Source organism: Portunus trituberculatus, chromosome 45 (genome assembly GCF_017591435.1).
Source record: "Portunus trituberculatus isolate SZX2019 chromosome 45, ASM1759143v1, whole genome shotgun sequence".
NCBI lineage: Eukaryota > Metazoa > Arthropoda > Malacostraca > Decapoda > Portunidae > Portunus > Portunus trituberculatus.
The window spans coordinates 5,247,480-5,274,979 of record NC_059299.1 but is presented as its reverse complement, the minus strand read 5'-3'; the positions used below and the strand labels follow the sequence as shown (position 1 = coordinate 5,274,979).

At 43.4% G+C, this 27,500-nt stretch overlaps 1 protein-coding gene and 2 long non-coding RNA genes across 3 annotated transcripts in view; 2 read left to right on the top strand and 1 right to left on the bottom strand.

Annotated features, from left to right (window-relative positions):
* Positions 1–53: 53 nt before the first annotated feature.
* Positions 54–5,811, top strand: LOC123519502. Its single transcript, XR_006679025.1, has 2 exons — positions 54–371; positions 5,598–5,811. It is a non-coding gene; the product is annotated as an uncharacterized LOC123519502 (long non-coding RNA).
* The window catches only part of LOC123519498 (microtubule-associated serine/threonine-protein kinase 3-like), a 174,595-nt gene continuing 151,953 nt past the window's right edge, over positions 4,859–27,500 (bottom strand). The window contains 21 exon segments of the mRNA XM_045280849.1: positions 4,859–8,388; positions 10,948–11,013; positions 12,508–12,659; positions 13,026–13,206; positions 13,543–13,757; positions 13,911–14,083; positions 14,630–14,797; positions 14,941–15,107; positions 15,229–15,383; positions 15,496–15,753; positions 15,756–15,847; positions 16,138–16,350; positions 18,061–18,284; positions 18,539–18,834; positions 19,191–19,422; positions 19,727–19,954; positions 20,258–20,333; positions 22,330–22,359; positions 23,346–23,569; positions 23,737–23,882; positions 24,286–24,394. Coding sequence (XP_045136784.1) covers positions 7,210–8,388; positions 10,948–11,013; positions 12,508–12,659; positions 13,026–13,206; positions 13,543–13,757; positions 13,911–14,083; positions 14,630–14,797; positions 14,941–15,107; positions 15,229–15,383; positions 15,496–15,753; positions 15,756–15,847; positions 16,138–16,350; positions 18,061–18,284; positions 18,539–18,834; positions 19,191–19,422; positions 19,727–19,954; positions 20,258–20,333; positions 22,330–22,359; positions 23,346–23,569; positions 23,737–23,882; positions 24,286–24,394 — 4,584 coding nt within the window. The 3' untranslated portion in view covers positions 4,859–7,209.
* Positions 8,668–13,623, top strand: LOC123519501. The gene is made up of 2 exons (XR_006679024.1): positions 8,668–9,985; positions 10,633–13,623. It is a non-coding gene; the product is annotated as an uncharacterized LOC123519501 (long non-coding RNA).

Here is a 27,500-nt window from a genome sequence, read left to right as displayed (position 1 = left end):
AAATTATAGTCTTAAAATCAGGAGAAATTCGCTTACTGGTTGTGAAAGGTACGTGTGATGTAAACTAGGCAACACGGGAGGGAGAGGAGCGCGGAGGCTGTACAGGGAAGGAAAGTATCACGTAGGCAGTAAGTAGGCTGTCTAGGAAGAACGGAGGGAAGACACGTATAGGAGGAAATGTTCTCGGTGAAAGGGAACCGTGCGTTGTGCCTTATTGCGGGTTTGTCTGGACACACCTGAGGACACGGACCGCTAGATGTTACGTGTTTGTGGTCGTCATCTTTGAGAGAATGGCAGAAAAAACGGCAAAACACATCCCTTCCTCTCCGCTGCTCTCCTCTCGCTCCGCCATTACCCGTAGCCTGGTAAAGGTGAGGTATAGATTTATCGTTCAATATCATTTGAATCGTGCCATTTTTCTTCTTTCTGTAGTGGACGGAGTATTGTTCAACCCTTTGGTGCCTTGATGTTCAGATAAATTTTAGGATAACAATAATAGGAAAATTTACGTGACGAGGTAATTGTTGGCCGAGCTGACACGAAATGGCGGCGGAAACTTGGATTGTTTTTCTGTTGATCCTTTCCTTTGCAGTCCGTCAGTTTCTGCACCACTTAGGTTAAGCTTTGTTAGTCTTACTTAAGTGACTTGATAATACGGAAGAAAAAATGTAGGCACTGGCACTGAATGGTCATAACTACTCAATCAACGGCCAATCATCTTTTCAGCTAGACATAAACTTTCACTGGATTAATTTGAGGAACCATGGTAGCGAAGTCGTTAAGATAGATAATTAACTAAAATCAATAGACAAAAATGGAAGGATACGTGAAGGATTAAGGATAAGCCCACGAGACGCCTCCCTTCGGTGCAGCAGAGGTGTTTAGGACTTTAGGCCCGTACCAAGAGTCACGAAGGTTTAAGGTCGAGGGTAGAAGGGAAGGTAATGTGGTACCAAGAGTCGCTGTCATTATTGGAACGAAGAGCAGAGGGAAGGTCGAAGGGAAGGCATGGATGCCCCCCGTGTCTTCCACATGACCTTCGAAGAAATATTTTATAATTTTCGTAAGCTGGAGTGACCAACGAATAGTATGAGCTAAAATCAACATCAAGTAATATTTTCAATCTCGGAAAACCGATAGTTATGTTTCCACTTAAGTTACTATTCTATTTATAATAGTGAAGGATCGCCTTAAAATCGCGAGGTGGAAGAACGCAGTGGATCCAGAAAGCTCGCCACCTAGCTGTTTTATGAAGCTTATTTTCGTTTGTCAGGAAAGTTACACTGTTTATTTCATGGTAATAAATATTTTCTTTAGTGAGCTCATCATCCAAGCCTATTAAAGACCAAATATGTGCATGGGTTAATGGAGAATAGGAAGTGACAGGTGAACTGCCAACAGACAGAAGGCTGTCAAAGTATGCAAAGAAAAGCCAGTCACAAGGTAAATACTAGCCTGTATAAGCAGGTTTAAAACAAAACCACAAAGATGTATGTAGGGATGTAGACAGAGAATTTCACAAGCACCCCACTTCACACTAACCCAGGACTTCTTATCAAACTCTCTCTCTCTCTCTCTCTCTCTCTCTCTCTCTCTCTCTCTCTCTCTCTCTCTCTCTCTCTCTCTCTCTCTCTCTCAACAAAGACAGTGAGTGACATAAGCATTGAGTGCAATAATGTTAAAGCTAAGTCAACAGATAACTTTTCACTGAGTTGGGTGTGATGTGCAAGGATTTAAGTATAGGTATACTGACAGTATTGTAGTTCTCAAGATGTATAGTCCTGTATCCAAACCATTTCAGGCCATGATTAATGTAATTCATGATTGACTATACTAATGTGTTAACTATGGAATTTTTAATGATATGCATACAAATTGTGGTCTAGCAGATCCCAAAGAATACAAATTTCTCAACTCTTGTAATGAACTACCACTGCTTCTTGATATGGATTTTGTAAGACAGTGATTTCCGAACACATGATAAATTACCACTTTAGGGATAATGGAAGGATACAGAAAAAAAGAAAGTTAAGAATTCTGGAAATTATGAAAACACTGCAGTCTGTAAAGTTGTTGAATAAACCTGTTATAAATACATAGTGAAATTGAGCAACAACAATAAACATTCAGAACTGCTATACATATACAAAACTTGAAAAGAAGAAAAATTATTAAGTGTGTGGCAACCCAGGTTTTCAATAAGGAATGCTTGAGGCCACAGATATTCAATAATTCTGATCACATTTGGGCTTGTTACTCACTACCTGAGCCTGCCTCTTTTTCACATTGTCAGTTTCTCTCTAAGCACCAGCTGATGCTAAAATCTTGAATTTTTATTTAGCTATAAATATCTTAATATTAAAAAGATGTTAATGGCATTAAATGACTTGGTGATCTCCCAAGCTAATTTTTTTTTTTCTTGTGAAGGCTAGCTGGGTTTGTTGAGCGGTCTTGCAAGTCTTTATTCTCTTTTACAAGATTGAGAATCATTATTGTCGGTTCGTGCGTGAGTGGCGAGGCCCGGTCACAGCTTCTTCCTTCCATTCTTGTAGCGCGCACTGTGGTTTTGTTGTCGTTCGTGGAGCTCAAATCCAGATTACAGTCATACCAATACCGAAACAACTGTTACCAACTCAAGCTAGCGGCAGACCTCTCGCGGCCCTACCTTCCACGGCGACTCTTGGTGCGGATTGAAGGTAAGGGTGAAGGCTTTGCCTTGCTGGTCGAAGGGAAGGTCCGTGTCTTGGCCTTCGCGACTCTTGGTACGGCCCTTAGTGTCTAGGCAGGGAAGGGCGCGGCAGGAGGGGAAAGGGCAGCAGGTAAGGGTATGGTGACGTTTTCTAATGAGGCACAATGAGGGGAAGGTAAGGGCAAGGGTTAGAAAAAGTCTTCAGGTAATAAAAGCATTGGTAACATTATCCCAGGTATTCCCCGCTATGCACCTGTTCATTATTAAGTTATTTTCACCGATATTCTGCAGCTTCCAGGCAATTTCGGCGGTAAAACTGAAGGCGGAGAGAGAATAAGTCGGATATAAGATTAAATACGCTACATTCTGCGGTCAAATGCGTTACAGGTGAGTTCCCTAATAGCCAGAGCTCACCTGTGTGGAATGAGACGGCTCACTAACCACCGTTCCTCCATGTTTGCCTTGAAAGCGATAAGACCAAGCCGGGCGGGTCATCAGGCGGCGCGTGTGTGTTTGCAGCGGCGTGTGTCTGTTAATTAGGAGCGATAAGGTGGCGTTCATGATTTGTGAGGCGGTATTAGACATCAGTTTGTATTTGACTGTGTGTGTGTGTGTTTGTTTGTTTGTTGTTTTGTGGTATACGTTGTTGATTATGCAGAGAGAGAGAGAGAGAGAGCGCTATAGTGGTGTATTATAGGGCTGGATTTTCAAACGCTCGAAGCGACTCTAACGATCACTTTAGCGCTAAAGTATAATGTTTGAAAGACCTTGGAGCTGTGTGGACGGTTTTCCGACCGCCATATTTGCTCGAAGGGCTTATTGAGGAGCACCGGACACCCTCACTCTGGGCGTAGTGTTGTGTGTTGGACATTTCTCCACTTTTTAAACCGTAGACATAACCTGTGTGATGGATGCCCTGTTTGTCGGTTTAGCATGCAAGTTTATTTCCTTATAATGATGAATTATCATAAATAATAATCATTCTCTCTCTCTCTCTCTCTCTCTCTCTCTCTCTCTCTCTCTCTCTCTCTCTCTCTCTCTCTCTCTCTGTGATGATGATGATAATAATAATAATTTGTTACAATGACTTCCAGTTACTGATATATATATATATATATATATATATATATATATATATATATATATATATATATATATATATATATATATATATAGCTCTTATGTATTATTGACTTGTATTTTGCGTTAATTTTTGAGGTGTGGACCAGATTCTTCGGGCGCGCTTTAATAATAGTTTTGGGTACGGTACCGGAGGTGCAGTACCTGACCGAGGGGGAGAAAAAAAATTAGGCGCGGAAGTACAGGTACGGACTATCTGCGTTTCGAGGTCTGGAAGAGCGGTAACGGAGGAGAGGTACCGGACTACCTGATATCCAGTAACACGCCAGTCTCTGATATATATATATATATATATATATATATATATATATATATATATATATATATATATATATATATATATTATGTGACGTCAAATCAGCTGGGTGGAGCTGCGAAGGGAGAGCCAGGAAACGAGGATAGTGGGCGAGACATGTAGATTAGGACATTGCCTAAAAGAAAGTAATACCAAAACAAGAAGTCGACAATAAATTACCGTTACGTGGCATATTGAAAACAAAATCACCGGTAAAGTGGTATATCGAAGTGGCTCTGTTACCTAAAGTTTCGATAATATCGAAGCTATGATACCGATATTTCGGTGCATATCTCTAAAAGCTACGATGTTTTGAACTTGTGGCATTACCTTGTTGCTGTCACAATATCTCAATCATTTGGTAGTTATGTCGTCCCCCACTCCTCATGGTTCCTCCTAATATGCGTATTCTCTCTTTTCCCCTCAATTTTTCAGTATCCGTTGTTCTTACTTTGCGTCACATTTTACACACATTTCTTCAGCTTCAGCCACTTGCATCTTGACATCACCATGAGCACTTACTCATCTCACGCTGCATCTTGACATCACCATTTGCACTTACTCATCTCACACTCTGCATCTTGACATCACCATGTGCACTTACTCATCTTACACTCTGCATCTTGACATCACCATGAGCACTTACTCATCACACGCTGCATCTTGACATCACCATGAGCACTTCCTCATCGGACGCTGCATGCTTCAGGGGGAGTGGTGAGGCAAACACAGAGTTGGAAATCTAAGACATTTATTTTTTTCTAGTATGTACTTATCTAGAAAACATGGGATGTGACGACGTAGCAACCATGTTGGATATGAAAATGGCACTCCGGTCGGTCCTTGTCTGCCTGTGATGCAATGCAGGAGCTTTACAAATATTAAATGATAATACAACACTCCTCAGGCCGTATCTGGAAGATTACACTTCGGCTAGTACAAAAGAAACCTTGAAGAAACATTTTCCTCTCAGTTGTAAATGACATTTTTTCAAAGGTAAAGCTTAGCCACCAAATCCTTGCTTTAAATGAAAAAAATTCCCTTAGGTCTCTTTTAGTACAAAAAATATATAGTTCAAATATTTCAATATTACATAATTTCATATATATTTAAGTATTATGTAATCATTTATATCTTTAGTTTTTTTTTATATAAATCTGTTGCAGTTCTGGATGGGTCATGACGGGAATGATGTTCACTCTTTAATAATGGTACATATGACAGCCTCTCAGTTCTCCTTTGAAATTGTCTCAGGGTAAACTGAACAACAATTCTTTGCTAACACTTGGAAAAGAAAGCTTTCAAAATCATGACCATTCAAATTTCAGAAAAGTTGTCATTCCTTCAACATGTGGGTTTTCATCTTTTATTTTTCAAATTTGATTCCTATAAAATTGTCTTGCACTGAGTAAACACTGAACTCACGTGTTGGGAACCCATAAGCAAGATGACTAACAAACTATACAATTTCAGAAACCAAAGGAACATTGAGCCTCAAGTGGAACATAAGCCTGAACCAAGAGGTGAACCAAAGGGTCCCCACCAGGCATCCTGAAGGCAGGAGTGCCCACCCAGCCAGCCCCCCACCAATGGCAGAGAAAGTCATGGTGCACTCCAGTGACTAAAGGTAAGTTTGGTTCATCATTCTCCCCTGCATGATTGGGAAAGTCACGGCGAGGCGCTCCAAGGCAGGAGGCAAAAAGGAAGACCTCGATCAAATGTTCCCCAGCAGAGGTGGCATGCCACTGGTCCCTGGCAGCTCTGGTGAAGCACAACAGTAAGCTAAAAGTACTGACTAACCACATCTTGAAAATAATAATAACAATTTGTAAACTACATTCACTATAGTGAAAATTATAATTTCCTTTTACAAACGTTTTCTACACATTTTTACGAATTTTCCTCACTGCTACCTAATGAGAAAAATTGACAAATTACAACTATGGAAAAGCTTCAGACATTATCGGACCATCAGCTTGGTCTTGCGAGACAAATGCATAAAGGAAGCATCATTATTACGTCCATAAGAACAACATTTACGCGCCTTGTTACAAGAAGTCTCCTGGAATTAACGTGAAAAGTTAGCCGGATAACCCACACTGAAGGAGATGGCTTGACTCCTAAAGCACATCGCCTTTCAAGGAGAAAAATATGACTATAATTCATCAAATCTATGAACTTTTAACTAATACTAATGAACTTCAAGCAACTATTGAGTGACATACAAAATGCCAATGGTGTCTCACCATACCAACTAAGAGCCTAATCAGTTTCTATGTGAGTCCAAGTAGTGCATCGTGTGTACACCGGCGGTGACTTCACAAATGGAATACAAATTAAAACTATTACCTTAAGTACACATCATGGTATCTTTTACAGCAAGGAAACACAAGCAGAACACATCACCAAGAGCTTAACCAAAACCACAGCCATCAACAATTATCTTTTTGAATTGTCCCTTGAACCTGAGGGAAGAAGAATGGAAATGGCAAGTGTCCAATATGCTAAATTCCACCTGATGGCTCCAACATGGCAACTGTAAAGTTGTACAGCAACATGACAATGAGGGACAAAATATATACAACACTAGAGAACTCCATGAGCTTGATAAAATGAGTATGAGTACGTATATATAGATAATATGCAGTTATAACACAGACAACTTTAAACAGTAAGTAAAAACATAAAAATCTTTGAGATAAACGTATTATAAAGTATTTACAAAATGACAGGGACCGAAGTTTTGGTGCCTACATATTGGCGACTGAGACAGACACGCAAGATTAAGACTTGTGGTCTCTGTAATATCACAATGGTAGTAACACAACCAGACCTTGTGGCATCACAACAACTCCACACAACACAAACCAACAATATACCAGGAATGATTTCAGTAGCTCTGCTACTTGCTAAATATAGCAACATTTGTCCAAGAGAGGAAAGGAAGAAATCATCACAAGCTGCAACAGTCTCCTTACTTCTTACAAGAGGGGGATGGCCGCGGCCCCACCCAGAAGACACACAAGTGTTGGAGGCACGCATTGGTGCCACTTGTGGGTGCAGGGGGGCCAGCGGAGGGCCAACCCTAGGAGGTGCCCTCCTTCTCCTTGCCGGCCTTGAACAACTCCCTCTTTTCCTGAGCAGTGCGCCGAGACTCGCGCTTGCTGTCCTCCCGCCGCAGGTCCCTTGTGTCCCTGCGGCCACGGCTGTCGCTCCGGCCCTTCTCCTTTCCTTCTGTGTGCTCTTTGTTGGGTCTCTTGTCTGTGGTGCAGCAGTGCTGCCCACCACCCTGAGCTGAGCCTGTGGGGCGGCCCTCCTTGCCAGGCCCAGGAGTGGCCTCGGTGCTGGTCCCTGCGGGGGCTTGTCCTCGCCCGCTCTGGGGGCTCTCACAAAAACTTGTCCGTGATGCTTCTTGTCTTTCAGGTGAATCCAGTTCCTCAGGAGCCTCCTCCAGAGGGCTGGTGGACAGTGCCGGTGGGAGGCTGACGGCACCACTGTACCGCTGGGACAGGCCGCTGGACCGTAGCACGCTGGGCGTCTCGTAGTTGGGCGGTGACTGGCTGGTGATGGTGAGTCTTGGGGGATTGTTGGTCAGCTTAGGTGGTGAGGGAGTGGCCAGGGGGCTGATGGTGGCTGTGCCCTTTGCCTCAGCAGACCGTGGGTGAAGGCGGTCTGGGGACAGGGCGCGACGCAGCAGTGGAGACCCAGGCTCGGCACTCTTGGGCCGACCAAGACACTTCTTGGAGGCCGGCCCAGGGGTGAGTGAAGAGCCAGGGGAGTAGGTCTGGGTGGTGTTGGAGGATCCAGGACAGTGGTGGTGGTGGTGATGATGATGGTGATGGTGGTGGTGGACCAAGGGTGAAGGGGATCGGGTAGGGGAGGCTGGTAGGGGTGAGGGGGAAGGGGTGCGGGCCAGGGGGGAGAGAGGGATATGACCCACTGACTTCCGCCTGTTTGGAGAACGGAAACAATTGACATTGGCCACCTTGTGGTTGACGTGGAGGGATGATGGCCTCTGGTGGAGGGTGGATGAGCCGGCAGGGGAGTTCGGCACCGAGGACGTGGGGGAGGAGGAGCCGGAGGAGTTGAGGGGCGATTGGACCTGCTCCACTGAGGGGGAGAAGAGGCGGGCGGTAGGGGGCGAGTGGGGCGACTTGCAGCGCGTGGGGGAGCTGGGGATGCTGTCCTGGGAGGAGACGGAGCGGTTGAGGGACTGGAAGCTCCGGCTGGGTGTCAGCATAGGGGGTGACCCTGAGGCGGCAAGCTGTGAGGGAGGAACACTCGGTGAGTCACGGTTACAACAAGGACTGGTATTTTTTCTTTAAAAGCTGAAACAAATTTTTCAAGTCTTAGTCTTCCAATAGTTTATTTACTTCAAATATCTAGCATGACTTATCAACTTGTGGCAAAATTATTTTGTACATTCAAAAGTATTTTTGTGGTTAATTTATATTATTAGTTTAGACTACAAAACTATTTTCATCATGCATACATAGTATACAATTGACTCTCTTCTTATAGAGTTTGCAATGTACACCATTTCCGTTTGACTATGGAGAGACGGCTTCCCCAAGTACTCTACACTAGGACTAGGCTGTACACTGAAGACTATGATTTAGTACAACAAAAACTACACCATCCACAAGCTGAGATGTACATTATTTACAGGAGGATGGGAGAGCAACACTCAGATGCACAGTGTGGCGTCACCTGTAGCACCAGGCCACCGCCCGGCCACCACAGAGGTGACGCCCCATGACACACCACACGGATCACCACACCACACTACCCGCCACCTCCACACAAGTGACGGTCGTCTAGCCACTTATCAGGACTGGTGTTACTTTGTTCATTAATGGCTTCAGTAACGACTAATTAAGAAAGAATTAATTTTGAGGTTACTTTTAAGAACTACATACATAGTCATTTAACATGATTACAGCATCTTTAGTATCTGTTATGTACTAAGTAACATGTTGCAGTGCTTGACAAGGTTCTGTGCCTAGGCATAAGTGCAACCAAGTATATTTTGCTTTATTTCCTAATTGCTTCCTTGAGGGTCATGAGCAAGACAAAGGTGAATCACTGCAAAGTCATCATGGCAGCCTTGATGCCTCGCCTGGATTCAGCCGGTGCGTGTGAGTTGCTTTCAGGCTTCCTCCACGGCTGGTGGTTCTTTGAAGGCAATTTTCTTAGACAAACCAACTTGCTAATTCCATTGATTTTGTGGCTGGCTTCCTTTAAAGCAATTAAGTTCTTTGAGATTCTCAGTGTGGCTTCAACTATCAGCAGCCGTTATAAATAATTTCAAGCAGGCTTGCAAGCAGCAGAGATAACACGACGAGCCTTGTTGGGCACCTGCAAGCAACTAGTTCTGGCAAGCTCCAGGCAGGAGCATCAAGGCTACTGTGATATTGTGCAGGCTCTGAAACTTTGTCTCGTATTTACCCTCAAGAATACACTGAAGAAAATTTCCCACTGTCTTCGTACTTTCAACATGGCATCCAATCTTCTTGTCAAGCACCATATATGTAAAGGAGGAGGACCACCAATAGTTATATGGCTTAACAAACCAAGTCTTCATCTAGCATCAGCTCACCTAGACAGCATAACTAGATCATTACTGCAATGTGGTCCTAACTATGCATTTTCAAGTATGGTATGTGATCATCCATCTATATTTGATCACAGTTATAACAAGATGGAAGATATGTCTGTCCTTGTATCCCATAAATCTTAGTTTCACGTTCCTTACAGTGGCCACAAAAGAAACCTACACAATGAGGGTGCAGATTCATCAGTGTAGCAACTGTCTGTACACACAAGGGAGTCACCAGATGATAGGCAACGATCAACCAACTGTAAGTGTCACCAAGTTGGATATCCGGCACTCAAACAACTGGTAATGTGAACACTACGCTGCAATTTGTTGTTTCTGCCTTTGTAGTGACATGATACAAGTATCAAAGCATGTGATGTCTATAGTCTTGTGAACAACATATGTCAGCAATTCTTTATTACAGCTGAGGCAAAGCACAGGTTACAAGTTTTCTTTTGGATCTCAAAGATAGTTAAACTGGCAGAAACAAGACATTTGACTGTCAGTAGCAAATGTGTTCATATTAACAGTTATGTGAGCACTGAGAATACATCCACAGAGCTGACTGGTTGCCTTGTGAAATAGGTGGGTGTTATTGCAATAACTATATCATCAGCTTATCAGTTATTTGATAATTATTTTTCCTGTGTTATTGATACATCAGTATCATCAATACTTTTGGTTCACAACTGGTGACTTCCTTGTATCAATGAGGTAGTGGCTACACAAGAAGAATGTTTACACCTAGCACATGTAGATTTCACTTGTGTGTTTTCCCTTGCCCTCTCTTTTCTGTAATAATAAGGTAACATTTGACCCTCAAAAAGCTACATAATCATTGATCCTGATGATGTGAAATCTTGGTGGACACAATCCTAACACTAAAATGATCCTCCTTTGCCTCTCCAGGAACTACAATGGAGGGCTGCTGCTTCATCTATATGGCCAGGACCCAACACAGCAAGTAGTGATCATAATTACATTCATGAACAGAGTCAGGAAAGGATGAGAAGCAACTAGTAGTGAGGTGTGGTTGGTCAACACTCCTGACTGTTGAGTTGAGGGAAAAGTAGAGGGGGTAGTAGGAAACAGAACCTGTACAAGGATGGAAGAGTACAAGCAACAAAACTATTATGGCTGTAGTAGTGAGAGTAGTAGTGGTAGTGGTAAAAGTGGTAGTAATAGTAGTAAGGCTATTGCTGCATGAAAAGCACAACATCGTACCAAAGTAGCTGAGAACTGAGGCACAAAATCAGGAGATAAAACAGGAGCCGACTGAGGAGTACTCAGCTGCAAAAGAAACGAGTGAAATAGTACAAATTCCCAGTGACCACCAGCCCAGCTGCCACTTGCTGTCAGTGATGCACTAGTCAGGCACAGCAAAGCCCCATCTTCCTTACATCTCAAGACTTTTTTAGTTTGTGCTGTTATATTGCATCAATACCCCAGTGTTTACTTTATTTAATTTGTAGATAGTTAGTTAATAAAGCAACCTGGTTTTTATTCTGTTGAATGTTTAAAATGTATTGCAAACTGCAAGATACACAATAATTTGTTAAGATGAGGCTTTGCTGTGCTGAGAAAAGTAACCTTCCACCATCCTAACTGATATTAAAAGAGGTAAATACTTTAACTTAGTGATGTGATACAGTGGCTGTAAATAACCTAAAACAGAAGGAAAAGTTAAATCTACTTAAGAGGTGAAAAGCCTTGAATCCCCCAGTGTGGTAAGGAATGAGAGGGACAATGTGGCTAACAGCAACATAACTGGAATAGATGATGCAGTGGCTGATGCTTTCTATTCATGGGATTATTAAAATTTTGTGAGTAAGGTGAAGAGCTCAGGACTTTGAGTTAATCCAAAAGCATTATACACAAAAAAAGTGTACTCAATCACCAGACCAAAACAAGCAACTACCTTCCAGCATTCCATATTGAAGAGATGGTTACTGAGCAAAGAAAAATAAAAAAAGGGATGTTTTGCTATTATAAAATTATTCTTTGTGCATTATTTCATTCCCTTGAAAACAAAGGGCAGAGCACAACAGATTTGCACCAACACCATGACTTGTGCTGTTAGAGGAAGGGGAGGAAGGGAGAAATGTTGAGGAAGGAGGAGAGGAGATAAAAGAGAAGAGAGAAGGCCAGATTAGAAGTGGAAGATGGCAGTTGCCATGAAGCTTCATGTGTCATTCAATTATAGAATCCCAGTAAGAACTAATTATTTCACTTGTTATCCTGAACTTGATGCTATTCTTGAAAATAATAAAAACTAAAATAACCTGAACAAAAAAAAAAGCTTGCACATAATCTTAAATGTAATTCATGAAAAAGGAAAAAAAGACTTGTTAGTTACAATACTACTCATCCCATGCCTTCAAATTATACCTGGTTTAAATACCCTTATTTTTTGTATACTGTGGCATACCCAGTGACTAGCATTTATGTACTTCAGTTATTGAGAAGCCTGAACACTCAATGGTCTGTGTTGTAAAGAAAACAATTTTACCTGTGGTGGATGACGTCAAACTCTCACAGTAATTACCACATTACCAACACATACTGAGGATGGCTAATATTTAAGAACTGTTCATGGTGGTAGTTAATTAATAGGATCTGTTAGGATTGTATGTTTCTGCATTCCAATAACTCACTCCACTGCCTGGTTCACTCCTATGCCACAGTACACAGCTTGCATGATACCTGAAGATTATTTTTAGTCCTTACTGAGGCTCAGTTCCACGCCGAGTGACCAGACCTCAGGTGGTAGGAGACGCCCCTTACCTGCTGATATTCCGCGGAGACTCTCTTGTTGGACACCCTCCGGAATAGTGAAGTTTTCCGTCTCTTCTCCGACTCCTTCTTGGAGCGGCGTGGTTTGGCTGCTGGTAAACGCTTGGCCAGCTTGGACGCGCCTGGGTGTCTCTTCCGCCCACCTGGGATGGAAGGAATAGTAAGAAAATGCTAACCTACGACTCCACAACATTCTGAAGGAACATATCTGCCTTGGATTAACATCACAAATTGAAGTTTTACTATCTGACTGTAATTTGGGGAAACATGGAAATACACAGCTATACAACACTTAAAAGAGAAATGTCCACATTGCCTGACATAAAAAAAATATACAACTTTCACATTCATTCTCATGCATACTACTACCTTATGGCTATACAAAAGGAAGGATTGTCACTACACATAGCTCAATATATATAGAAAACAGATCAAATAACCAAACATGTGGATGAGTAGATGTATCTTTACTCATCCAACTTGAACTCCTAACCTGCCCAGCCACCCACCTGCCCTGATGGAGGTCTGGTCCAGCGGCATTGAGCGAAGGGACACGTGGTCGGTGGAACTCATGAGCAGCGTGACGACCTGGGTGTGGAACATTCCCTGGATGGGCTCCCCGTTGATGTGGGTGATGAGTTCCCCGGGACGCAGGCCGGCCTCAAATGCTGGACTCCTCTGGTCCACATCCTGCAGGGAAGAGTGTTGAGTAGTGACAGTGATAGCAGGACAATGACAGTAGTAATAAATAGGTAAGGAAATAGTCAAAACTTTAATATTTGAGTTTGTGAAATATATTGCATCTAAACAGAACACTACCTTCATTGACTACAACTACAAAAGTTCTAATAGCTTTTCTTTCTTAATTTCAATCTATAAAACAAATGTAAAATTTCCTCAATTTTTCAATTAATGTCAGTTGTTAGTAAGAAAATTACTTCAAAATGCATCAGTTGGTAATTCTTGACACCCCCTGCAATCATACCAGCCCTCAGCCCTGCACCCTCATACCCCTCACAGCCTTACCATGACCAGGTGATGCACTGTGTAGTAGTCAGAGTCCCCGAAGTAGACCCTGATGGCTCGGATAGTGAAGCCGAAGCCCTGCGGACCTCGGCGGATGATAGTGGGAGGCTTTAGGGAGTTGACAAGTGGAGATATCTCTCTAGAAGGTGAGGCATCCCTAGAAGAGGCTGTGCTGGAGCCACCTGGAGACTGGATCGGCTGTGGAGAGCATTCGTCTGTGGGAAAAATAATGCATGTGGGTAAGCAGGTTTACAATTAAACATCCATACTCAAACAATGACACTAACCATGATACAATAAAAAGAAATGGTTGCAACCTGCTTCTTGAACCACCCCCTCCCTCCCCAGCCACAGCCTGCCACACTCACCTGTGGGGATCATGAGGGAGAGGCCTGAGGCGGAGGCACTCTTGATCACCTGCCTCGTCCTCTGTTTGAAAGCTGGCGATGAGGGCACGTTGAATTTCGGCATGGACAATCTTTCTGAGGCTCCCGGCCGCTCGTCCACCGGCGACAACTCCCGCAGGCTTCCGCCCTCCATGCTTGAAAGGAACAGACTTGATTTTCAATTAAATGCTGAACTTGGTTGCTGTTGTGTTGTTTGTTATTCCTACATATTAGTCAAAATGCTATGGTGGAGCTGTGTGTGGAAGAAACTTCTAGTTTGTTTTGTCTTATGTTTTTACTCATCTTTTTATCATTAGGTACTAAAACTACAGGATTTTGCACACAAAACTAAAGGCAGAAAAAAAAGCATTACACAAAATCAATAACTACAATTAGTTTCATAAAAGTTATAGGCAGCTACAAGATACCAATGTAATGCTCCACATAATATAAAAATCTACTCTACATCAGCCATAAAAATGCATGCAGATTTGAAAATGACACAATAAAATAACTGAAGGTATATCATTTGACAACCACTACACAAAACTGGTATACTGATGATCCCTGGCTGGACAAAAGTGTCCCTCCCAACCCCTTCCTAAGAGTGAGAGAGGCCCAAGCTCAGGAGAAGAACGGGAATCACGTAGTGAACCACTCCTCAAGGTGCCTTGCTCTACACCTCTAATATTACTTCGTACCTTAGCCAGTCTTCTTCTCCAGATATGGAGAATCTTGGCAGAGAATCTCTAGAGTGAGAGTGTAGCCGTCTTCTTCTCTGGACTTGGGGTGACACATCCTCGCTCTCAGTCTGTGAGGACTCTGGGGTGCTCTGACACACTGGCCCTCCCTCTAGCTTACCACCAGTCCTAATGATGGAGCACACCAAGTTTTTACCTCCTCTCCACATGGATTAAAAGAAAATTAAAGAAACTTAAAAACATGGTTCAAATGACACATAAAAAAGAGTTAAGCGAGATGCAACACCTCAGCGTGGGAAAATTTCACTCACACATCGGGGGTCGCTGGGATGTCCTGGCTCTCTGTCTCGGGAGTGTTCGTGGAGGACTCCAGGGTGGACCGCGAGGACTCTGATTGGTCGCTGTGTCCAGAGTCCCCGCGAGACACAGAATCTCGAGGGTCAGCATTGTCCTGTCCTCCTTCACTCGAAGCCTCCGTCTACACAATAAAGTGTGTGATTAAGATAGAATTTCAAAGGACATAATGACACCATATTTTCTAATGTGTGCAAAACCAGGAACAGCAAGAGAATAACCAATGATGCTGATCACTATATTACCTGGAAACTGGTGTCTAGCTGAGGCACATCAGCAGAATGTGATGAGGTGATCTTGTGGTACCTTGGAGAGTATGAGGAGAAGGAAGGGAACGCTCCGCCCTCTCCTCCTTCCTCACTGTCTTCCTCCAACTCGTGGTTGTACCGATCTAACCGAGCTGCACAAGCAAATGTCAAATGAGTAACTATGCAAACAATTCAAAATAAGCCACTTCTGCTTAGAAATAGTCAATGAAATTAGAAATAAAGACAGCAGAAAGATCCACTCACTATCAAAATAGCTTGTGTCCTCCTCGTTATCTAGCTGGGGCACAAACTCAGCCTTCTGCCTCAAGAGGGAGTCCCAGTCAATAGGGATGAAGAAGACGTGTTCCTTCACCTCCATGGCACCTCCTACAGTCCCTAGGCGATCCAGTGGTGAGTGGTGGAGCAGCGCTGAGATCAGGTCCTTGGCGTCCTCTTGCACAGGCCACTCCTCTTCATTGGGCCACTCTATGTCGTCATTCACTGTGTGGGCAAACAGTTCCTCGGTGTCTCCCCAAAGAAGGGAACACAGCCAATCAAGAACTCATACAGGATAACACCCATCGCCCACCAATCCACTGGCTTCCCATACCCTTGCCTGGAATGAAACAGAGTAGAATTTAATACAGGAACATCATAAAAGTGAGAGGATGTATATCAATAACTCATTTCTTTTTGTGATGGCTTGTATACCTATAAAATTCATCTACAAAATGTGCACAGTCTCGACCTTGGCGGAGATGAAAATTTTATCCAGATGGCAAAGTCAGAGCATGTATGTGAAGGATTTGTTTCTCCATAGTGATGGCTTAAGAAATGTCAAATTCATCTACGTGTACACTTTGCTAAGATCTAAATGTGTACCAAGCCTATGCCTTTCACACTCACCTCAAAATGACCTCAGGAGCAATGTACTCTGGCGTGCCAAACACCTGCTTGTCTGAAAACTGCCTCGTCTCTTTGTCAATGTAACCTTCATACAAGTTGGTGGCCAAGGACATGAGACCCATCTTGCTGAGGCCAAAGTCTGTCAGCTTGATGTGGCCAAGGGCAGTGATCAGGAGGTTGTCTGGCTTGAGGTCTCGGTGAACAATGCCATAACTGGAACACACAAATGGCTTAAAAATGGTGTTTTATGTTGGAGAATTGTTATTGTGAGTTACCACATATACATACATACATAGATATACCAAGGCTGTCTCCCTCAAAAAGCCATGACAGAACACACCTTTCACATTCACATTCCTTCACAGCACTCTCTCAGCCCTTCTACCCTTACTAAATGAAGTTCAATCACACAGCTCAAACACTTGGAAAATTACTAGAGATGTACCGATGCATCGGTATCGGAATCGGCGGTATCGGCCCATTTTTTGGGTATCGGTATCGGCTTTTTTATGCCGATACTTCCGATACCTAAAAGGAATTTCCTACTTAGTGATATATTCGATATAAGATATTGATGATACCAAATTAATATAATACGGCGTATTAAGTTTCCGTGGTGATTACCGTATGTCATAGAATACTGTTTTCTGTGGTAATAAGCCACAACCTAGAAATTGGACTTGTATGAAACGTGTATAGGCTGAACTCCGGCATCCTGTCACACGGTCGGCCATGAGTCACCACGCATTCTCACTGTCTCTCAGTCAGACGCTGCTCCTCCACCCACACAAAGTTCACACAGGTGAAAAGCTTATGTTTTTAACTATAATCTAAGAATGTCAAACTTCAGATATTGAGAATCCAACAAAATGATTTATATATATATATATATATATATATATATATATATATATATATATATATATATATATATATATATATATATATATATATATATATATATATATATATATATATATATATATATATATATATATATATATATATATATATATATATATATATATATATTATTGTAAATAACATTATTGTAAATAACAGCATATTCTTATTTGATTTATAATTAACAGTGGTAGTGCTAGCCTTTTCCAAGATATCATACTGGAATAGGTGGAAGCTCGAATTATATATGTATATTAATTTTAATGCAAGTTTAATTTTTGAGTTACTTGTGTTAACCTAAGGATGTAAAAATTCCATAACTAAGAAAGTAACGATTCTGTTTTGTAATCATGTGCATTGTGTATAATTTGTTGCATATTAATTATTTAAGATCATAGCAATACACTAGAAATTTAGAATAAACTAAACTTTTTCTATTTAATTGAAAAGATTAGGTGAAAGCTCATTTTTCTGAATTGGTCTACTAATGTCTAATGAATTAATATCAAAGGATGTCAGATTTAATTAAAGAGAAACATACACAACAAAATGAGTTTCTTTTGCTAATATTTTGTGTCTGTTTTACAATTTTAATAATTTTAAAAATATTTTTGATCGCCAAAATATCGTCAATAAAATTAATAATGAAAATGCACAAGACCAAATGGTCGCTAAAGGAGTAAGAAGTAAGAATTTAAAATAACTGACAAGAATCAGAAGACTGAGAAGATATTCATTCCTATAACTGAGTAATTTACCTTTGCAAATGGCTTCAAAAAGCTTCTAGAATTGCTCCTATTTCACAAACGTTCTCAGAAGGACTTACAGCATCCCCCAAAACAAAGCCTCCCATCTGATAACGCTCGCCATCCACCAACTCATCCTGGTGTCCAGTGCAGTAATCACTATAAGTAGTAGTATTGGTATCGGTAGTAGTATCGGTATCGGCCCAATTAGGTGGTATCGGTATCGGAATCGGCCAAAATTTTGGTATCGGTACATCTCTAAAAATTACCATACCTGTGTAAATATTCAACTGCTAGCACAGTCTCAGCAAAGTAGAATCTTGCCATGTCAGGTGGAAGGGGACCCATGTTTTTGAGCAGTGTGGCACAGTCTCCACCCTCCACATACTCCATCACTAGACACAAATGTTTCTTGGTCTCAAAGCTGCAGATCATGGACACAACGAAGGGATTGTCTGTGAAGCTCATGATGTCCCGCTCGTTAAACACCTGTTCCACCTGAGGCAACAACATTAGGGTCAAGGTACTAAGTGGTGATCAGATTTTCAAGTGTTGATTTTACAAGTGCATGTTAACTCTTATTAGTAAGTGTATGTTATTTTCAAGTGCGTGCTAATGTTTTTATGAGTGCAAGAGTTTTCTTTCCTATTTCTTAAGTGTGCGCTAACTTTCTATGAGGCTTTCAGATCTTCAAGTGTGTGCAAACTTTTCATGAGAGTGTGTGTGTGTAGCTGAGGTTAGCAGTACTGTACCTGATTACGCAGCATGAGATTGTGCTTGCTGATCTTCTTCATGGCGAAACGTTCCTTGCTGATCTTATGGCGGACGAGGTAGACGGCTCCATATGCTCCATTGGATATCAACTTGACATTCTCGTACTCCTCCTCCTTGGGTGAGGACTTGGAGGGCGGGCTGGAGGAGTGAGTGGAAGACTGGCCCGGGGAGTACTCAGAGTTGGAGGTCTTGCGGGAGTTGGCACCACTAGCACTTGTTCCACTGCCAGTGCTGTCCTCTGCATCGCCATCAGCTGCCAGGTCATCACTCAGCTCTGGAAACAATGGTATGTGAGGCAAAGTTTGAATGGTGAGTGGATACAGTGTGGCTGTGGTTGTATGTGAGAATATGGGTTTAAATATTGCAAAACACACTAATAAATACAAAAACTAGTTGTGGTGAATGGTTACACAGAGATTTATAATACAATTTTACACTAGAATGTTTGCATAAATATTGCAGATTGTTAAGTTAGCATTAAAAAGAAACTAATATGACAAGCACCTAAAAACAGCACTAGAATATGATTTTTTTTTGGAAATATATAATGACCATGCAAGTACAAACTCTTCAAAACATGACAACCATTATAACTGTCACAAAGGCCACTGAAAAAGCCCCAGTCCTCACCAGCCAAGGGGTCCCTGTTGAGGCCGAGTTTGGTGATGATGTACTGAGGGATGTCTGTCTTGATGCCTTGGTTGGTCCTGGCCTGACCCTCTGCCTGCTCCAGCAAGTGGTAGAACTCCTCTGGGTCAAACTCCAGGCACTCCAGGAGGCGCGCCGGCCGGGACACGATGAGCAGCAGCTTCTTGATGAGGGACGTGAGGTGAGCAGCAGCGTCCGGTGACTTGTCTTTCGTCTGTGTGTAGTGACATTTTGGTGACTTTGGGAAGAAATGCCTCACACAAACAATTTCAAGAATTCAAGTGTAGTAGACATACTGCTATTTATCAGAGAAAATAAACAAGGACAAACTAGCAAATATTAATGAAAGTACACAAATCCTTACCTAAAACTATTTAAAGGAACCAAGGACAGGTGCAATAAACTAAGAGAAAATATATATATAAAACTCTGCATGCTGCTATTCATTTAAGAAAACAAGTAAAGATGAACACCAAAAATAAAGGCTTTGGCACTAACAAAAGCATGAAAGTCCTCACCTCACAAAGCAGCTTCTCCAAGTTTTCTGAAAGTTCGTAGAAATATCTGCTGGTGATTAGCTTTTCCTGAGACTTCTGCAGACAGTCCTTAGCCATCTCGATGACCTGGTGGTGGACAAAGCGGGCGATGGCCACTCCGTCCTGGGCTATGTCGGGGCTTCCCTGCACTTCTATGGTTCGGTTGTCCTCAATGAAGGTGTTTAGTCTCTCCTCCATTTGCTGCGTTGCCTGAGAGTCATGAAATGGAAGTCAGCATGTGTGTGTGTGTGTGTGTGTGTGTGTGTGTGTGTGTGTGTGTGTGTTCTGAAATGCTTTGCTCTCTCACCATGACTATTTTTAAAGGCTACTGTGATGATTAGTTGGATTGTCAAGACTGTATCTCACTTTAGTGACGTAGAAATTTTGTTAATCTATCACTAGAACTATAAAAACACCCTTTGAAAGCAGTGGTGGTGTGGCACAGAATAGTTCCTTTCTTTTAGTTGATATACAATCCTTGCCACACTCACAGATAACGAGCCAAAGACCCACCTTGGGGAAGCGTTCCTTGTAGAGGGTGTTCATCATGATGATCTCATTGTCCACCACAGGGGAGCGTATTGGACTACTGCATGGGAGAACAGACACCATCAGTACTGAGAACAATGGTTACTGAGCACACAACAGAAATCACGGCATGGGGAAAGACTAGAGTGTTAGGAGGACATATCACTATCCCTGATGCAAAACAATCCTGGCAGGACTGCACGACAACTAATTCACTGCACGTCAAGACTTACTACATACAGAAGCAACAAACCACTATTATGTACACTTGTTGCTGTAATTCTCCCTACTGTAGAACTGCAGCCGTGATTCTTTTGTCACATGGCGGCTAACAAAATTGCCACAGATCTTGGGACAATAACAGAGATGAACAATCCTTAATTCTTTTTGTACATTCCTATATCGGAAGGTATTCCCATCTTTTCACTGGACAAATCTGATTACCAGCTATCATTCACTTGTAACTTTGATTTCAATGTTTAAACTCAATGATTCCCTATATTTATTCTTTTCCATTTCAAATAAAAGCAACATATTGATCTAAAGTTTGTTTGATCTAACTAGATGCCATTTATTTTATTCTGTTCGTCCATTCATTGTTTCAAGAAGTTCATGCTGATATCCAGTTCAACATATTCCTATAATTTGTGGCTGTCTGAATGCCAAGTTCTTCTCTATTTGTAAACTCATGGTGCTTTTTAAATAAATGAAATACAAATGGCATCTAGACAACAATGTAAAATAGTTTTCTGTTATGGTGTGATCACAAATACAGTAACATTTGAATTACCATTACATACACTGAATTATTAAGCCTCTTTAGATATAAACACAAAACCAGCCATTGCCCAAGTAAACAAACATTCATGCTTAATATAGTACGTTAGAGTGAACCCATGCTGCTTTACTTGACATACTACAAAACCTGCTGTGTGGCTTTATAATAAATGGTGATGAGAGCCTTTAGAGATGTAGTGATTAGTGCGTCACACAGCCACTGCGCTCCACTGTGGCGGGGCAGCAGTGGGTGTACAACTGTAATGCTCTGGGTGGGAGTTGTACCTTAAGTCAATGAGTGGGTCTTTTGGGGTACTTGGGAAATCTGAGGACTCTAGCTAAATTTAGCATTGGTATGTGTGGGACCAATCTACTGTACTGTACTTAATTACTTATTTGTCTCGTTTCCAACACGTCAGTTTTCACGGTGGAAGACAACGGGATCTGTCTTACTGCAAGGGGTGGAGAGAAGGATGAGTAATATTGTCTGTGTCACTGAAGGCCAGCAACCAATTACCAGATGATGATGATAATGATGACCACCATAACAGTACAGGATTATAGAAAGCAACTGAATAACAGCAAAGTGTAAAGAGTTGAAATCACATATTAAAATGTAAGATGCAGAGAAAAAAAAAAAAAAAAAAAAAAAAATTGCCAAAGAAAAATTGACTCAAATCTTAGAGTGAAAGGCAACTAGTGGTACATGACAACTCTGTGCTGATAACTCTGCAGTCTGGTGTCATCACAAGGTGGTGTGCATGCCTGGTGCACCACTAAGTCTACCTAAGTGGTCATAACTCCTGTACAGAATTCACTGAATTCTCCACATCTGCATCACAACAGCACAACAATAGCCGGCTACACTAGACTCCTGTGAACTCATTAATAAACAAAAGACCAACATAAAAATACAATTACAAAAATTAATAGTGTTTTCATCCACACTTTTCATGTTCAGTGAGTTGAAGTCTATCATAATTAACTGCCAAAGAATAGAGTGAAAAATTAACAATAAATTATGGAATATCATGGATAAATATATAATAAAAAATACTACAATGGTATTAGTGAGTGCATGTGAAGTAAACTGGGGAGTGGAGGATGTGAAGGTGTGACAACACCACAATGGCACAGCCACAGCATGGCAGACACAGGCAGCACATCACAGCAAGAAGGAAGCAAGAACATAAAATACTTAAAAGAAAATGATTTAGAGGAAGATTTACAGGACACTAGGTGGCGACAGGAAAATAGAGTTTAGAGGTTGGATATCTTACTCAAGTGTGGAGATGCACAGCCAGGCCAGACTAGAGCCGCACAAGGTGAGGAGAACAAAAACAAAAAATTATCACCCAGTTAACTCATCATAAAGTGTAGACTTTGTCACTAAAAGCAGCAAATTATGTACTTTAATGTATCTATATGCTATCAAAAAGCCTTCACAGTTTACTGTTGTGAAAAAGGATAAAATCTGTCAAGATGTTTAACTCATGAACTACTCATGAAGAGGTAGGGTGTGGGCAAGTTTAATCAGCACTGGAGGCACAATGCCACAGGCCGGTGTGAGCAGGGAGACGCATCCTTTGTCTTGTTGGACACGTAAAGTTTGGTTGCATCACAACACTCACTCATCAGAGAAGGGGAAAAGATCATTCGGTGAAACTCATGAGAAAGTTTCTTCTTGGATGGACATGAAGCCTTAACAGGAGGTTATATTCAAGGTCTGAGGTTGCTGCTGTTTAGTCTAAGCATTCCTTTGTGAATCTGAGACATACCCATAATAACGTAAAAGATTAAATTTGGCTTTGGTGAAATGTATTCTTGTCACATACTACGTGCCAAATTGTTTTTACTCAGTATTGAAACAGACTTTGACCCCAAAGCCTTAGAATCATAGTGAGATTTCACAACAAGTGTGTCAAGTGCAGTGCCTAAGTAGCAATGTTGCTTTGCTACAGTAAGTTTCCTTCAGCTGTACTTTCTCAAGCATTTGGTGCATTATGGCTTTGCGCATACACAAAAGTACATCAATCCTTGCCCCTCTGCTTAGCTGACACAGGCCATTACTATAGCAGCTTATGAAAACCAGCATACTGCCAGACCACTTGCAAAATGTCAACTGAAAAATATACTGAGTGCAACAGAGAGAAACGATAATAAAGATTTGGGAGGCGTCATATTTGGTTTTGGAGAAGTGCAGGAGGAACACAGGTGGCAGTGGTGGTGGTGGTCTTGGGTGTGGTTGTGGTTGTGTGGGGCTCGGGATGGGGAGGCAGAGGGAGCTGCCACTTACCTGAGGGAGCGTGAGCGAGGCCTGTTCATGGGCGACCGCCGACCATCCTCGTCTATGGAAGGGTTGCTTTCACCAGAGGAGAAGTGACGCGAGTGAGTCTGGCGGACCTCGTCAACCGCCGGGGAACCAATGTTGAAGTTGGGAGCCCCTGCTGGCTGCCCTGTGCCCCCACTCGCCCCTTGACCCCCTATCTGGTGCAACCTCTCCTGACTTGAACATTGGGACTGGAAGGGAATGACACAATGTAATCAAAACCCAAAACAACAATGTACGTAATAAATTGGATGTGAAGCCTATGAAAAAAAAAAAAACAAGAATATCAGAAGTGTGTGTGAATGAAGTTAAAGATGCATAAAATGACTAGAATTTGTGCTGCCGAACAACTGCTCACCGACACATTGGAGGAGCCTGGGGTGGTGCCATAACCTGAGGACGGGAGGGACGCCACCGACCACCTTCGACCGTCGCGGCTCTTCACTGGTGCAAATGCAAAGTGCTGGAGTGGGGACATATTTCTGGGGGACTCCATGGGGCTGCCTGTGGGTGGTGACAAGCATGTAAGTGTCTAGCAAGGAAGGTGTGGTTAAGATGGCATAAAAGGAGTCATGGAGTGAGTGGATAAGTGGATGAAATACAATAAACTGGCAAAATGAATGGATTACTGTGATGAATAAATGGAGACAGTGACTATGCAAGTGTGGATGATTAAGAATGATGACTGAATAAACATGGGAAAATGAGATGCCTGAAGATATGAACACTGATACACCAATAATTGAAAAACACCAGAAGGTACAAGCATAAATAAACTGATGAGTAAAGGAGTCTCTTAAAAGATTTCAACCTCATCTTCAACGTACATCAAATCAAAAGTTTCTGAACCACCCAGACATCCACAGAACAGGAAGATGATGAGAAGGAGAGAAGTAAAGTGACTTACTCTGGCTGAGGGGTGAATGGCATCGTGGGAGGGTCGGGGAGGTGGTGGCGATGAAGCTCTTCCTCTGTCCTGGGACCCTGTTGCCCCGCCGCACCAAACTCAGCTCCTTCTGTGGACACAAAAGCAAGACACATTCAAACTTTGTACAAATAACTTGTAATGAAAAGTATTAAACCGTTTTTGAGCAATAGTGAGAAATGTTAACCAGGTTTTCTTTCTCATAGTCAAAAATCATGGTGAAGATAAATCAATAAGATACATTTCACAATCTCCGCAGGTCAAATCTGAACAAACAATTATCACATCTCTAAATCTTAAAAGTAGAAAGAATATAAAGTACTGAGCCTCTGCCAAAGAAAATGGGTGTTGTTCCTTTGCATGTACAGGATAAAGCCTTGCAAGGTATATACATGGTGCCTCAGAACACTCATAATCTACACTACTGAAGACCAGAGAGCAGGATAAGGACACAGAAGTTCTCAGTTACAACTTGGTGATCTCCTCACTTTCCACATAAACTACACAGAGCTGGTGAGATGGCAATGTTCCCTCCGCTGGCCACCAATAGTGCTGCCCCCACACCATGACCACCACTACCAAGGAATGGAGTTGGCAGGTCTAGCAGCAGGACACCATGACCACTTACTATCACACACACATTTCAGCCACAGCAAGAGTTCTAAATGGGCTACCACAACAACTTACAAGATTACTGGGTCAATCTACAGTTTCACCCAACCAAGATGGCTGGGATGAGAGGCAGGCTTGTTAAGAAAAGTCATAAACTGAAAACTATCCATTTGCAATGGAAATGAAGTGGAACATCAATCAATTCACTCTATGTTTCAGCAGGAAAAAAACATAAGCCACGTCAGAAAATCATTGGCTGGGTGAAACTATAAATTGTCTGACTATTGATAGCCAAGACAGTCCTGTGCATATTTTGTGTTGAAGACTCAAAAGTGTGTGTGGCTCTGGTGGTGATGCATGGCTGGCCACAGTGCATGGTGGATGTTGTTATGGTGGTGAGCCTCGGTGTGAGGCAGCCCAAGGTTGCACTTGGCAAGGTGGCATCCAGCAGACCCTTGGGGCCACAAGTACTCCATCACCTTTATGGGCCATTACTCTGGCCTCTTCCCTCCTGCTGGAGACTTGGTGGTGAGGTGAAGAATTTTGGAATGGTTGCCAAGATATACTGAACAGCACAGGTTGATGAGAGGGAGATAAAACAAGAATGTTGTGTCCCAAGGCCACGTATGAGGCACACTGCTACAAGGTCAGGTGACTCAGGTAATATCATGGAGTGTTGTAATTAACAATTTGGGATGTACAATGAGGCTGCTCTTTTGCCAACAAGTGGTTCTCAACATGGTGCAGTCATGCATGGCAGACACAAAGACGTGTCGCGCCTGAGGTGCTCGTCGGCCCCGCGGCGGTACCTTGAAGTGCATGAGGGAAGTGACTGGGAGAGGCAGGTGCAGCGCGGCGCGGGAGGCGGCCTGCCGTAGCGTGGAGTCCGACACCGAGCGAGACATGCCGCGCCCGCCCACGGCCGATGCCGGGGACAGGGATTCGGCGTCGGGGGCGCGGGGCCGCAGAGGCGGCAGCTGATCGTCCGCCTCACCAGTCACGCTGGCGCCCTCGCCCGGCACAGACCCGGATCGTACAAGGGGTGACGGTCCGTGTGGAAGCGTGGGCGTGTGGGCGGCCATGGGCGTGGCGGGAGTGGAGCTGGGCTGGGAGGTGTGGTAGTGCCAAGAGCCCCCCATGCAGTATGCGCGGACGGGCGGGGGGCCCAACACGGGGGCGGGTGCCGGGGAGCGCCGGCCACCCACCATCATCACCGAGGAGGCGCCCGCCGCCCCATGCGGCTGGCCTGTAGGGGAGGGGGAGGGGGTTGGGTGAGGGGGTGTAGGCTGCGGCAGCCTCGCCACGCACGCCACATCGCCACACCACGCCGCGCACAAGCGGGAGAGAGAGAGCGTTGTTCACCTTATTGGGATGACGTATTGGCGGCGCTTTTTCATTAGTGAAAGGAAATAGTTGGCAGGTTGGTGCGTCAGGATATTGGCAGCAGGAATACTTTCTACATGCAAGCACGGGACGACCAGGGATTATCAAAGTATTACGAGAGAGACGTGAAGCGGGCAGCATAGTGCGCCGCGGCAGCGTCGTCACAGCGGCACACACCCGCCAGCACAGCCTCGCATGCTGACGTGGCGTCGTCTTGGCGAACCCAGACCAGCACACCCGAGCCTCGCAGGACACAAGCCAGGGCGGGGCAGGGCGGGGCGGGGAGGGGGAAGGTAAGCGAGGTTCAGGGGCGACAAAGGGTGGTGCGGGGAGTCCCGGAACGGTGCGGGGGTTCAGAAGGGAGAGAGACAGGAGTTGGGTAGGGTAAGCGGAGGGGCGGGGCAGCACACGCGGACTTACCTTGTGTCTGCCGCACGCCTGGGGCCGCATCAGCACGCCCAGGTCGAGCGGGGAGGGGAAGGAGGGCACGACGGGCGCGAACACGTGGTGCACCATTTGGCAGATGACGCACATCTCGACGCCTTCTGACGACGCTTCCCTCGCGACCAATGACGAGCACCGGATACACTTCCAGCTTTACGCTTTACACTTAACGTTCCTTTATCTCTTCTTGGCCACGCCTCGAGGGACGTCTGTTTACTCCGTTATCTTCTAGCCCTTTAGTACACACAGATTCTAAAGTTCAGAGTTTTTAGAGTTCATCCTTCTGTCTCGTGAGCTCCGGGATGGTTCTTTGCTTCAGGGCGAGTCTGACACGTTCATTACCTTTCCCTGGACAACGCAAGGCTCGTTAAGGCGGCAGGCGAGCACAGGTGATGTAGTGAGGAGGGTGGAGCAGGGATAAAAAGGTGCGATGAGGCGTGATAATGAGAGAGAGAGAGAGAGAGAGAGAGAGAGAGAGAGAGAGAGGTTACGTGTGGTTAGGTAATATGGTACATACTCTTCCTTGCCCTCCTCCCTCACCTAAACAAGCTTTTATCCACACCCTTGACTCTCGCCCTCCCTCTTGTAAATTATGTTCTGCCTTATTAAGCATTCACTTATGGGACAAGATGAAAAGACAACAACGGGGAATATAATGCACACACACACACACACACACACACACACACACACACACACACGAGGATCACAAACATTACATCTTACACAAGTCAATTTATCTTCTTTTATTACTCACT